The 13,613-nt window shown below is 40.0% G+C and overlaps 1 protein-coding gene across 1 annotated transcript in view; it reads right to left on the minus strand.

Moving 5' to 3' along the window:
* Positions 1-3,386: 3,386 nt before the first annotated feature.
* Bmx (BMX non-receptor tyrosine kinase) overlaps positions 3,387-13,613 on the minus strand; it is a 66,952-nt gene continuing 56,725 nt past the window's right edge. The window contains exons 17-19 of the mRNA XM_031376777.1: positions 11,533-11,651; positions 7,729-7,886; positions 3,387-4,366 (exon numbers count right to left, since the gene is read on the minus strand). Coding sequence (XP_031232637.1) covers positions 4,271-4,366; positions 7,729-7,886; positions 11,533-11,651 — 373 coding nt within the window. The 3' untranslated portion in view covers positions 3,387-4,270. The remainder of the gene's footprint in view (positions 4,367-7,728; positions 7,887-11,532; positions 11,652-13,613) is intronic.

Genomic DNA, 13,613 nt, shown 5'->3' on the forward strand with positions numbered 1-13,613 from the left:
TAGTTAGTCTGGCTAAGGGTTTATCTATTTTGTTGATTTTCTCAAAGAACCAGGTCCTGGTTTGGTTGTTTCTGTTTGGTTGATTTCAGCCCTGAGTTTGATTATTTCTTGCCTTTGACTCTTCCTGGGTGAATTTGCTTCTTTTTGTTCTAGCACCTTAACGTGTGCTGTCAACTTGCTGGTGTATGCTCTTTCCAGTTTCTTTTTGGAAGCACTTAAAGCTATGAGTTTTCCTCTTAGGACTGCTTTCATTGTGTCCCATAAGTTTGGGTATGTTGTGGCTTCATTTTCATTAAACTATAGAAAGTCTTTAATGTCTTTCTTTATTTCTTCCTTGACCAAGTTATCATTGAGTAGAGTGTTGTTAAGCTTCCACGTGTATGTGGGCATTCTATTGTTCATGTTGTTATTGAGGAGCAGCCTTAAGTCCATGGTGAACTGATAGGATCCAAGGAATTATTTCAATCTTCTTGTATCTGTTGAGGCCTGATTTGTGACCAATTATATGGTCAATTTTGGAGAAGGTACCATGAGGTGCTTAGAGGAAGGTATATCCTTTTGTTTTAGGATAAAAAGTTCTATAGATATCTGTTAAATCCATCTGTTTCATAACTTCTGTTAGTCTCACTGTGTCTTTGTTTAGTGTCTGTTTCCATGATCTGTCCATTGCAGAAAGTGTGGTGTTGAAATCTCCCACTACTATTGTGTGCAGTGCAATGTGTGCTTTGAGCTTTAGTAAAGTTTGTTTTATGAATATAGATGCCCTTTGATTTGGAGTATAGCAGTTCAGAACTGAGAGTTCATCTTGGAAGATCATACCTTTTATGAATATGAAGTGTCCCTCCTTATCTTTTTTTGATCACTTTAAGGTAAAAGTCGATTTTATTTGATAGTAGAATGGCTACTCCAGCTTTATTCTTGGGACCATTGGCTTGGAGAATTTTTTCCAGCCTTTTATTCTGAGGTAGTGTCTGTCTTTGTCACTGAGGTAGGTTTCCTGTATGCAACAAAATGTTGGGTCCTGTTTATGTACCCAATCTGATAGTCTATGTCTTTTTATTGGGGAATTGAGTCCATTGATATTAATAGATATTAAGGAAAAGTAATTGCAGCTTCCTGTTATTTTTGTTGTTAGAGTTGGAATTCCATTCATGTGGCTATCTTCTTTTAGTTTTGTTGGAAGATTACACTTTTGCTTTTTCAGAGATGTAGTTCCCCTCTTTGTGTTGGAGTTTTCCATTTATTACCCTTTGAAGGACTGGGTTTGTGGAAATATATTGTGTGAATTGGGTGTTGTCATGGAATACTTTGGTTTCTCCATCTATGGTGATTGAGAGTTTTGCTTGGTATAGTAGCCTGAGCTGGCATTTATGATCTCTTAGGGTCTGGATGATATCAACCCAGGACCTTCTAGCTTTCATAGTCTCTGGTGAGAAGTCTGGTGTAATTCTGATAGGCCTGCCTTTATATACTACTTGACCTTTTTCCCTTACTGCTTTTAGTATTCTTTCTTTATTTTGTGCATTTTGTGTTTTGACTATTATGTGGCGGGAGGAATTTCTTTTCTGGTCCAGTCTATTTGGAGTTCTATGGGCTTCTTGTATGTTCATGGGCATCTCTTTCTTTAGGTTAGGGAAGTTTTCTTCTATAATTTTGTTGAAGATATTTACTGGCCTTTACGTTGGAGGTCTTCACTCTCTTCTATTCCTATTATCCTTAGGTTTGGTCTTTTCATTGTGTCCTGGATTTCCCAGATGTTTTGGGTTAGGAACTTTTTGCACTTTACATTTTCTTTGACTGTTGTGTCAATGTTTTCTATGGTATCTTCTGCTCCTGAGATTCTCTCTTTTATTTCTTGTATTCTCTTGGTGATGCTTGCATCTATGTTTCCTGACTTCTTTCCTAAGTTTTCTAACTCCAGAGTTGTCTTTCTTTGTGATTTCTTAATTGTTTGTATTTCCATTTTTAGGTCCTGGATGGTTTTGCTCAATTCCTTTACTTGTTTGTGTTTTCCTGTAATTCCTTAAGTGATTTTCATGTTTCCTCTTTAAGGGCTTCTACTTGTTTACTTGTGATCTCTTGTAATTCTTTATGGGATTTTTTTGTTTCCTCTTTAAGGGCTTGTACCTCTTTACCTGTGTTCTCCTGTATTTCTTTAAGGGAGTTATTCACTTCCTTCTTAAATTCCTCTAGCACCATCATGAGATATGATTTTTAGATCCAAATCCTGCTTTTTCGGTGTTTTGGGATATCCAGGACTTGCTGTGGTGGAAGTACTAGGTTCTGATGAAGCCAAGTCGTCTTGGTTTCTGTTGGTAGGATTCTTGCATTTGCCTTTTGCCATCTGTTGATCTCTGGTGTCAGACGTTTTTGCTGTCTCTGACTAGAGCTTGTTCCTCCTGTGGGTCTGTGAGCCTGTGTCAGCACTTCTGGGAGATCATCTCTCCTCTGGTAAATTCTGGGCACAGATGGCTTTTGATCAGTTGTCTGTCCTGAGTTCTGGGGTCAGAGTACACCCTGGAGACAGGATCTCCACTTGCAGGAAAGGTGCAGAGAGGGCTGTGGGTCTGTTGTCCCTCCTAGGTGTGGTCTGAGGTAGAAAGGATCCTGACCAGGCTGCCCTGGGACTTGTGAGGTCTGAGCCTCCCAGCTGGTCCTGCCATAGAAAGTCACCAGAGAGAAAATGGCTAATCTCACCTGAGTCCCTTGGTTAAAGCACTCCCTGAAGGCAAGCTCTCTGCTTGCAGGGAAGGAGCAGAGAAGGTTGCGGATCCACAGCCTTCACTCCTAGGTGTAGAGGGAGGTTGAGAGGATCCTGTCCCTGCTGCCCTGTGACTTGTGAGGCCTGTGACTCCCGGCCGGTCAATCCTGTTTAAATTATGGTAACTATATGGTTGAAATTATAGTAAACTAATGCAGAAATTGCCCTACGTTAGGCGCCAATTTGTTGTGGTAAATTTTTAACCCAATTTATCTAATCAATGAATTCACAACTCAATTAACTGGTATACATGCTACCCCACCTAAATTGGCCAGATCTACCACTATACTACTCTATTCCCATCTATTAGATCCCATACAACTTTTGATTTCTCCAAGCCATGTGCTTCAGCTCCATCCTATTTCCACCCTGTCCTCCTCCATCGTACTCTTCTCTAGTCTCCACTCCCTTCCTTCTCTCTCCTTCTTCCCCAAACTTTTCAGCTCTACCTTCCCTTCTGTTGCCCAATCTTCGGCCTTAGCCTTTATTTGAAAAGTTAAGGGGTGGGGAGAAGGTTAACAAGGTACCTGTATACGTGATTCACCCCTCATCTGCTGTACTTTCCAGGAGAGGAGAATTAGAATCCAAATACAAGACCAGGGCTATCCACAACACAAGACACCTTATAGAAGAAAGGCTTTATTTTGCTTATAGTTCCAGAGAGTTAGAGTTCAAAAAGGTAGGGCAAAGGCAACTTGCAGACATGGCATATAGAGCTGAGATGCTGAGAGCTCACACCTTTCCATTTTTTTCTTTGCCTCTATATATGATGGTGTGGCACATGTATACATGGTGCCCATGAAGGCCAGAAGAGGCCAAAGATACCCTAGAACTGGATTCATAGACAAGTTGTAAGCCACTGCATGGGTGCTAGTAATTGAATCTGGGTCCTCTGATAGAACAGCCAGTGTTCTTAACCACTAAGCCACCTCTTCAGCTTCTGAGCTCTCACATCTTGAACTGCAAGCAAGAAGCAGAGATAGTAAATTACAGGTAGGGTGAGGCCTTAAGTTCTCAAAGCCTGCCCCATTGACACAATCCCTCCATCGAGGTCATACCTCCTAAACCTCTCCCAAACAATGCCACCAATGGAAAACAAATATTCAAATGCCCAAGATATTTCTCATACAGAAGCAAACATGTACATTTCTGTTCTTGAAAAGATATTTTATTATCATACTAGTGCCAATAAAAAAAATGGGAGTTCCCCAAAAATCACCTTTTCAATTCTGTTCTACCTTTATACATAGTACAATTTGTAAATTGCAATCTAAAAATGAACTTCTGCCATAATCTTGGAAGTATACATTAAATGCAGCACAAACAAAATTACCAACTTGACCTAAATTTCAAAGAAATATCTTGTTTCCCACCTTGCTTGTTTTTGGTAGATAATATAACAGATAAACAGCACATAGACCATTATTAAGAATTAGCTACATTACATTGAGTCTTTCTACTTCCCTTACAAACAATGAGATTGTTTGTCAATGTTGACATTTGTCTTCATCACCACTCTGAAATTTCTCTTCCTGGTTTATCTTGTTCCCGAAGTGGTTCTATGGCAGATAGGAGTTGCTGAAATGTGGGGCGCTTTTCTGGAAGCTAAATAAAAGAAAACCCCAATGTGCTATATGATAAAAGGCATAATGTAAAAGAACACTAGGGGGGCTGGTGGTCAAGTGCTTGCCTAGAATGCAAGACACCCTGACTTCAGTTCCCAGTACCACATTAACCAGGTATGGTGGCATACATACATCTGTAATCTGAGGACTTGGGAGGAAGAGGCAGGAAGATCAGATGTTCAAAGTCATCCCCAGCTATACAGCAAGTTTGAGGCCACCCTGGCCTACACAAGTCCCTGACTCAAAAATTAAAATGATGAACAACAATATAGGGCTGGGAGATAACTCAGTGGGTATGAGCTCTTGCCCAACAAGTTCCAATCTTCAGAAACCCACATAAAACCTGATGTGTGACATGATTCTGTGATCCCAGCCCTCCTATATAGCAAAATGGGAGGTGGAGACTGGAGAATACCTGGAAGCTCCTAGGTCAACTAGCTTGGTGTGCACAACAGCAAACATGAGATTCTGTCTCAAGCAAGGTAGATGGTAAGCATTTATACCAGACACAAGCACACGACGGCACCAGTATATCTACATTCACAAACACTGCATACTGCATACTGCGCGCGCACACACACACACACATACACACACACACACACACATACTATATATATATATATATACATATATATATATACACACACACACACACACACACACACACACACACACACATATATACATATCATGCATAGCTCAGTCCTAATGTGAATGACATCCTATTTCATTTGAGAGAGGGTCTCACTAAGTAGCCCTGTCCAGCCTAGAGCTTGCTATGTAAACTAGGCTGGCCTTGAACTCACAAAGATTTGCTGTGCTTCCTAACTGGTAAGATTAAAGGCATGTGTACCACACCTTCTGAGTGACTTTTGAAATGTGGAAACTCCACAGATCTTTCTACTAAGATTCATACTAAGGCAAGGGTGACTTTTGTACTCACTATTCTTAAGATCATGTTGAAATTACCAATCAATGCACCTGGTAAGCAAAAAAACAGCCCCAAGAATTAGGAAAGGAAGACTATTTGCACAGGACATAATTATGCTTGAAAATGCAAGAGGACTAATGATAGACTCTCCCAAACAATAAAGAATGTTGCTATGTGGACAGGGTAAGAAAATTAACAAGTAAAATCAATAGCCAATAGTAACCAGTCAGAAGATATGATGGGATGGAAGACATCATTTATAATAGCAACAATATCAAAATTAAATCCTTAACAATGTACCCCTCAGTAAGGAGAAACTTAAAAGATAGAAATATAGACTGGAACATATATTAAGAAAAAGTTCCCTTTGTCCTATAGGAGGACATGTCAGTGTCATGGAGATATAGAATTTCTCCAGTTAAAATATAAAGGAAATACAATCTTAAAGATATGAATGGGTTGCACTTAACATAGATGAATTTATTTTACAGACTTTGTATTTGCAAAATGGCTCAGAAGCTATGAAGAACAAAAATCATGAGGGTTCTAGTCTACAAGATATCACATAATACTCTGTTATATAAGAACATATAATTAAAATACTGTGGCGCTAGTATAGAAAGACCAGACCACAGAAGTGGTACTCCCAAAATAAATATTATTCTTCAGGGAAATGGAGAGTAATATTGGTGTGGCCTCTCTCTGCCATTAAGGTGGTTCTTTAATCTCTTGGTAGTCTTTTAGTAAATGGTGCTTCCAACAACAGGGTAAACATTATAAAAACTATATGGTTGGACTACAGTTTATGCTCTGCATAATAAACACACAATAAAATAAAATATTTTCTAAAGCTTCATTTTTATATTGCTCAAAACTTTTCAACAGCTTCACATTGCATGTAAAAATTGAGTCTCTCCTTTTCTCCCTCCCTCTCCTTATCATTTTCCTTTTCAGGGTACAGAACCTTGACCAAACTTATCCTCCAAGTGTATTTTCAGCCTTTCCAACAACAGCTCTAGCTGAGAAAACCAAGTCTGCTTCCACATCTTTGCTTGTGGTATTCTCACTTGGACACAATTTGACATCATCTCTGCTCACATATTAAGGGCGTTTTGACAAGATTCCCTGATCCTGATCAGATACCAATGTATTCAAAGAAGCTGCTATCCATTCTCTGAATCCATGCTATGTTCTATCTTTTAAATTAGGATATGTAATTATAAACTTCTTGATGTTTTTTAGCACACAAGCACACATGCCCACCACATATATGTATATGTATATTCATATATATGCATATATATACATATATATGAGAAAAAATTGAGTTCAGCTAAGGAAGTAGTGGAACCTCAGACCTAACACTACCAATTAGTTATTTAAACATCTAAGACATCTGTGATGGAATTTCCTCCATTTTAGGCCCATATCTGCTTCATGCAACACCTTTATCTTCTACCTCAGTGTTTGGGAGATTAGAAGATAAGGTGGGGGGAAGAATTGTAGGAACAATAAGGAGGAGGAGGAGAAGGAGTAAAAGAAGAAGAGGAGGAATTTTGTGTGATCTCTGTATGAGATTAGATGTTTCTGTCATATATGTTTGAGGAGAGGAGAGATTTCATATGTTTGTGAGGAATGAGGCCTTGTCCCTACACACACAACCATAGGCAAGAGAGGAAAGCTGGGGGCAGGGGGGTGGTCCTCTCCAGGGAAGAGCATATCAGTTTTCCAGTAGCAAAGGGTCAGGCCTTAAAACATGCATGTAATGTACAAGTAACACTACATGACTGAACAGGTTATATTTAGGAATACACACACACACATACATATACATGCACACAGTAACAGTAAATGAAAGAAGGGAATATGAATTGGAGGGAGGACAAGAAGGAGTAAATGAAAAGAGGAAGAGAGGGATTTGGAGGGAGAAAAGCCAAGGGAAATATATAATTACATTGTAATTAATTGTAATTACGTCACATTATAATCTCAAAAAGAAAACAAAAGATAGCTGGGCAATGATGTTGCACGCCTTTGACCCCAACACTTAAGAGGCAGAGGTAGGCAAGTCCTGAGTTCAAGGTCTGCTTGAACAGGGTGAGTTGCAGGGTGAGCCCAGGGTTACAGAGAGAAACCCTCTCTTGAAAAAGCAACCCAACCCAACCAACCAAAAACCATTAAAAAAATTAAAAATTAATAAAAAAATACCAAAAGAGCAAGGACACTAGCTTCTGACTTGCTTTGTTGTTTTTGTTTTTGTTTTGATATTACAAGGAAATATGAACCAGGTCCATTTTTAGCTTTTCTCTAGCAGGTATTCTCTTTTTTCATCCTCCCTGAAGCTCCACCCCCATCCCCACCCCTCACCCCCTGTGCACTCTTCCAACCTCCCCAGGGGTTTTACTTACCTCATGCCAGCAGCTGTACATGATCTGGTAGATAGTGTCTGATGCTAGTTGGGGCCGGTAGAGTCTATGGCCCTGGGAGACCTTCACAACCACCTCAGAGTTATCATATAAGTCATAGGGCTGCTTCCCTAGACTAAATACCTCCCACATCAGGATCCCTGTAGTGCATCCGGGGACAGTCAGCAGGCAGAAGAGAAAGGAGAGTCAGTGTCAGAAAGCCCAGGGTCGAATCACAGGACCAGGAGGCCACTGGCCATAGCAAGGGATTTCTGGGAAAGGAAGCCTAGTGAAAGGGGGAAGTTGGGCTTGGGTTATCCCTTCTACAGTCTAAATGTTCCTGCATTTGTTTTCAGACCCTCTCTGCTTGTTAGAAAGCCAGTGATTGGCAACAGCAGGGGGATCCACCTGGGGTTGACTGGCTGCTTTAGGGAGTCATTGGGGTCTCATGCAGCCTCACACTGACAACAAACTGTGTGGTAAGCTACCATCCTGACATTTATGAGTGATGAAGTCCTTGCCTTTTCTTTCTCTCTGTTTTTGCACTTGTGTACAACTTCATTGCATAGTTAAGTTACCTTTTGATAGAAATGTGAAGCTAAAACAGTGGACGCCTATTTCAATATCTGTGATTGCAATTGGTCTGTTACCATCTTTCATGGATCAGGTACTGTTTTGTCAATTTGAGAAGCTCCAGGCTATTGCACTGGGAGCATGAACTCACGACTTATCTGTCCAGTTTCAGAGTGTTCACAGTCCTCTAGCTCATGGAAGCCATGGTGGACTCCAGGATAAGGCACCAAGTTGGGGTGTTTATGGTGATCAAGACAGTGACATGTGGGTTCACTCTGATGTGGCCTTTGAAAAGCTAGTTCTTCCATTTGCAGACCAGGTCAATTCCTTAACACCTCCCAGCCTCAGCTCTCCTACCAAACAACACCTTCTAGAGTTGCCATGAGAATCAAGTAGGACATGACACAAAGTGCTTTTGAAAGAGTGCCAGGGTGTTGAAAATGCTACCAGAATGGTGCCATTCTTTCCAAGGACAAAGACTTTAAATCAGTTGTTCTCATCCTTCCTAATGCTGCAACCCTTTAATACAGTTCCTCATGCTGTGATGATACCCAACCATAAAATTATTTGTTACTACTGCTTAGCGGTAATTTTGCTACTGTTATAAACAGTAATATAAAATATCTGTGTCTTCTGGTGGCCTCAACAACCCCTGTGGAAGGGTCCTTCTATCCCTAAAAGGATGTAAATCACAGGTTGGTCACAACCCACAGGTTGAGAACCACTGCTTTAAATATTCAGCCAGGTTCAAAACTGTAGACAAACAACATATACAAAAATGCATACAATTGTTCTCAAACCTCAAACTTTGACTTGTGGGCTACAGATTTTATGTAAACTACTATTAATAAAGCGGTCTTACACGTTGTGGTATCTCTTCCTTTATACACATGTTCTAAACTAGTTCTACAAAAGAGTGAGACCTCGTCTTCGAAAGGTTGTTCACATATTCCAAGGCACTGCATAAGGTAACTGGAGGAGGGAGGGTCTTCTTTGAGAGAAACTTTCAGAGGCCCTGATTCAATTTGAATAGCCATACCAGCAGCACATTACCTAAGAATAGATTTTCTGTTTGTAAACAGCCAGAATACATCTGCAACTAGGTTCTGTTTTCTGAGATGGGCAATCAGGTTGGGTAACACTGTCTTTGGTGGAAATATGAGCAGTAAGTATTGAATGACGGGCTCAGATTTCAAGAATAATATTCAGCAGGCATATCAGTTGATATATAGATATGAAACTGGTCTTCACAAGGGCCAAATTGAACCCCAAACCACTGTCTGTGTGACTTCCCTTTTTGTGTGTCCATTTGATTCTCTTTCTACTTTCTAAACAGGAATGCTTATTTTTAATAAATGTTTTAGATAGAAAAACAAACTTCTAACTAAAATTTCCTTCTACCAACTTATCTCAAGTGTGTTAAGTGGTAAATCAAATTGCAGTTAAGGTCTAACAAGGGCATGGAACATTCCTTGGTTGTATTTAATGTATTTTGTCACTTGGCGATAATTCATCTTACTTATCCTGGGCATAGCAGACAGTTGTTGAAAATAGTCGTGATGCTATCAACATAGTTTTAAGAAACTGACAGAATCATAACCCAAGAGTTTTTTTCCCTTTTCACAATCATCTTTACTTAATTTCATTTCTCTTCTTTTGATTTTGGTTTGTTTCTCTGTTTGTTTTGCAGTGCTGGGGATCAAACCCAGGGCCTTTGAACACTCAAGACAAATGCTTCCTCTCTGAGCTATACTGCCAACTCAACTAGTCAAGCTTTTGTTGCTCCGACAGACGGTCTTGTTAAGTTCCACAGTCTGGCCTAGAATGCATGAGCTTCCTGCCTTAGTTCCTAATGCCTTGGATTACAGATATGTCTTGTCATGCCTACCTTGAACAAGAAAATTTTAATCTAAGTATTTTAACAAAGTAAAATGGTTTTCTTTTTTTTCTTTTTTTGGTTTTTTCGAGACAGTGTTTCTCTCTGTGTAGCCTTGGCTGTCCTGGAACTCACTCTGTAGACCAGGCTGGCCTCGAATTCAGAAATCCAGCTGCCTCTGCCTCCCAAGTGCTGGGATTAAAGGCGTGTGCCACCACCACCCAGCGCAAAATGGTTTTCAAAAGTCTATAAAATATGCAATGGTAAGTTTCTTAGACTGTGTGTCACACTGTGGCAATTACTCTGTTGTGGCACAAAATTGGCCACAAAGAACATGGCAATGAATGGGCACACTTGTGGCCAATATGACTTTAATTATAGAAACAGGGCATCCAGGACTGTTGTTTCCCAACTCCTGATTTGAAATGCTAATTTTAGCAAGGGGAGAAGATGGGTTGAAATAAGGTAAGTGTTCACTGTTTAAGAGGCCCCACAGTCATATCATATGCCCTGAAGGGTGGAGTGGGACTTCAGTATCTCCTGTAGGTCTCTCCTCTTCCTCTTTGTCACCTGTGGAGCAGCTTTGCTCCTGCCACATCTTCTGCCTTGCCCCTGTCCATCTAATCATAAACTAAGCAACGGCTCTGATCGCAGATTGGAACCTTCAACACTATGAGCCAAAAGAAATATTTTTTTTTTATCTAAGTTGACTCTTCCAGGTGCTACTTATAGTAATGGAAAGAGGACTTACACAGCACCAAAGAAAGCACACAGTCAAGTTTGTTGTTTGTCTTGGGGAGACCAAGAAACTCTGCCCATTCTGCAGGGACCCATCTGAACAGTTCCCATAGTTATACTTATGCCCAGAATCCGTGGTTTAGACTTAAGCCCTCCAACCTTTGGGATTTCAAAGAAACTTACATTTAAAATTTTAATGATCCCTTCACAAAACTCCTTGAGGCGAAAAGAGGTGGTTTACACCTATAATTCTAGATTTTGGGAGACTAAGGAGGCAGGAGGATCAAGAGTTTGAGACCAGCCTCGATAACATAACGAAACCTTGTTCAAAACAAAGCAAAAGCTGTTTGAAAGTTTCACTGGAAAAGCCTCTTAAGTCCTTTGGTTTTGTTGGCAGATGCTAACATGATGTAAATTATGGAAAAGTGTATAAGACTTCCTAACACTGAACCCCAGGAAGGAAACTGTCTTCTTCAACCACTTGCTTGTCTCACACTGTGTGTGTAATTTTGTAAAGGCTCAGGGATCATTTTCAAATGGACATTGCTGTTCTTGTGGTTTCCTGTTGTGGAAGCCAACTTAAGAAACAGGGCCAGGATGCTATGTGGTCACTTCCTTACCAAACGCCCATACATCCGACTTGCTGCTGTATTTGAAGTAGTGAAACACCTCTGGGGCCGACCATTTGACTGGAAACTTGGTTCCTACTGAACTGACATACTGGTCATCAAGGACATATCTGTAAGGAAAGCATCAACACAGACATTAAGACATATGGTCTTGTAAACTGGGATGACCCTGATAGGCCATTTTTGCTTCTATATCCCACCATCAGCTAGACTGATGAAGGACATTGAACTATTCTTAGTCAGTTGAATACTTCAGTTTTCTAGCTAATTTGCTTTGATTTCCTTTCTACTCTGTCCTCCTCCCCCTGCCCCGTCAGTCTTCCTGAGATAGGCTCTTGTGTAGCCCAGGCTAGATTTGAATTATATAGCTGAGCATGACCTGGAACTCCTGATATTCTGCCTCTACCCCTCAAATGCTAGGGCTGTGGGCATATACCACTACATCTGGTTCTTTAATGTTTTTTTTTTTTTTTCATTGTGACAGCTTAGTTTCTAGAGATTTGTGAGCATTTAGGAACTGTACCTTTGAAAACAACAAAATTTGAGTGCAAAATGCTTGCTAATGATTAAACCCCACAAAGATGTGAAAATACAATGATTCAGAATTCTTCCTCAACATCTGGTAATTCTATCTTTCAAGATCCATTTTTTTTTGACTTGTGCTCTCTAATTTTATCTTTTCTCTATTTGTTGGGTTGAGATTTGCCTATATTTTTCATCATGCTGTGACTGAACAGCACCTACTCTTATGGAGTAATACAATTTATTGAATTGTATAAACCATTCTTAATTTTCTATCATAAATAATGATGAAAATATATGATGGAAACATATTAAAAACAAAAATAAAAGAGAAATTCAAAGATGTCTACCAACCCCAGGTTTATTACGATTATAAAATGTAACCTTTATGTACTCATGTTGATGGATATGTAAATACATAGAAATATGTAATTACATAGATTATTATGCAACCATTAAAAATGATAAAATAAAAAGCTGTTCACAATGTACGGTTATATGCAAAAGTATGTATGTCTGATGTTATTCTCCTTTGAGGGAAACAAACAGTGAATGTATATATTCATGGGTATGTTTGGCTACTAAGAATAATGCCTGGGTTAGAAAGATGGTTCAGAAGTTAAGAGAATATTATATATTGCTCTTCTAGAGGACTTGAGTTTGAACCTGGGCACCTATACTAGACAGCTCACAACCCCATGTAACTCCACCTCCAGGAGGATCCCACTCCGTTGGCCTCTTTGGGCTCCTACATTCAATGTGTACACACCTACACAGACACAAGTCCCCATCATTAAGAATGATAAAAAAATCTTTTTAAAAAAGAATAAGACCAACGGAATTTCTATAAAATGAAACCAAAATGGCTTGCCTAGAGAACTTGGTATAGTCAAAATTTATGTGTGTGGGATATAGTTTATGCATGTGTGTGCTCCTAGATGCATATACAGAAGCCTGTTGGATGCCTTTCTCAATTACTTTATACCTTCATTTAAAAAGTACTTTATTTTTAATATTGTATATGTTTAAATCCCCCCTCTCTCTCTGTGCTCAAAGAGGCCAGAAGAGGGTGTTGGATCTCCTGGAGCTAGAGTTAGTTGTGAGCCACCTGACACAGATGCTGAGAATCCAACTCCAGTCCTCTGAAAAAGCAGTCCATCTCTCCGGCCTCTCCAACTTAATTTTTGAAATAGGGTCTCTCTCCGAACCTGAAACTTGCTGATTGGCTAGAATGGCTGACCCTTCTATCTCTGCCCCACAGTTGCTTGGGGTTAGGGGCACACCACAGTGCCTGGATGTAATGTGGGGTGCTGGGAATCCAAAACGAAACTCGTGTTTGTTCTGCAAGTATTCTACCAACTGAGCCAGCTACCCAGCTTGAAATCAAATTCTTGACTACAACTGATAGAAATGCTCCTGCTCACAGTATTCTGGAAGTCATTGATGTTATAGGTGGGAACACCAGAAAGAAAAGCTGACTGGGCTAACACAGATGTAGAGGCTCACAGCCATCCATCGAACTGAGTACAGGGTCCCCAGTGAAGGAGTTA

Source organism: Mastomys coucha, chromosome X (genome assembly GCF_008632895.1).
Source record: "Mastomys coucha isolate ucsf_1 chromosome X, UCSF_Mcou_1, whole genome shotgun sequence".
In the NCBI taxonomy this organism is placed as follows: domain Eukaryota; kingdom Metazoa; phylum Chordata; class Mammalia; order Rodentia; family Muridae; genus Mastomys; species Mastomys coucha.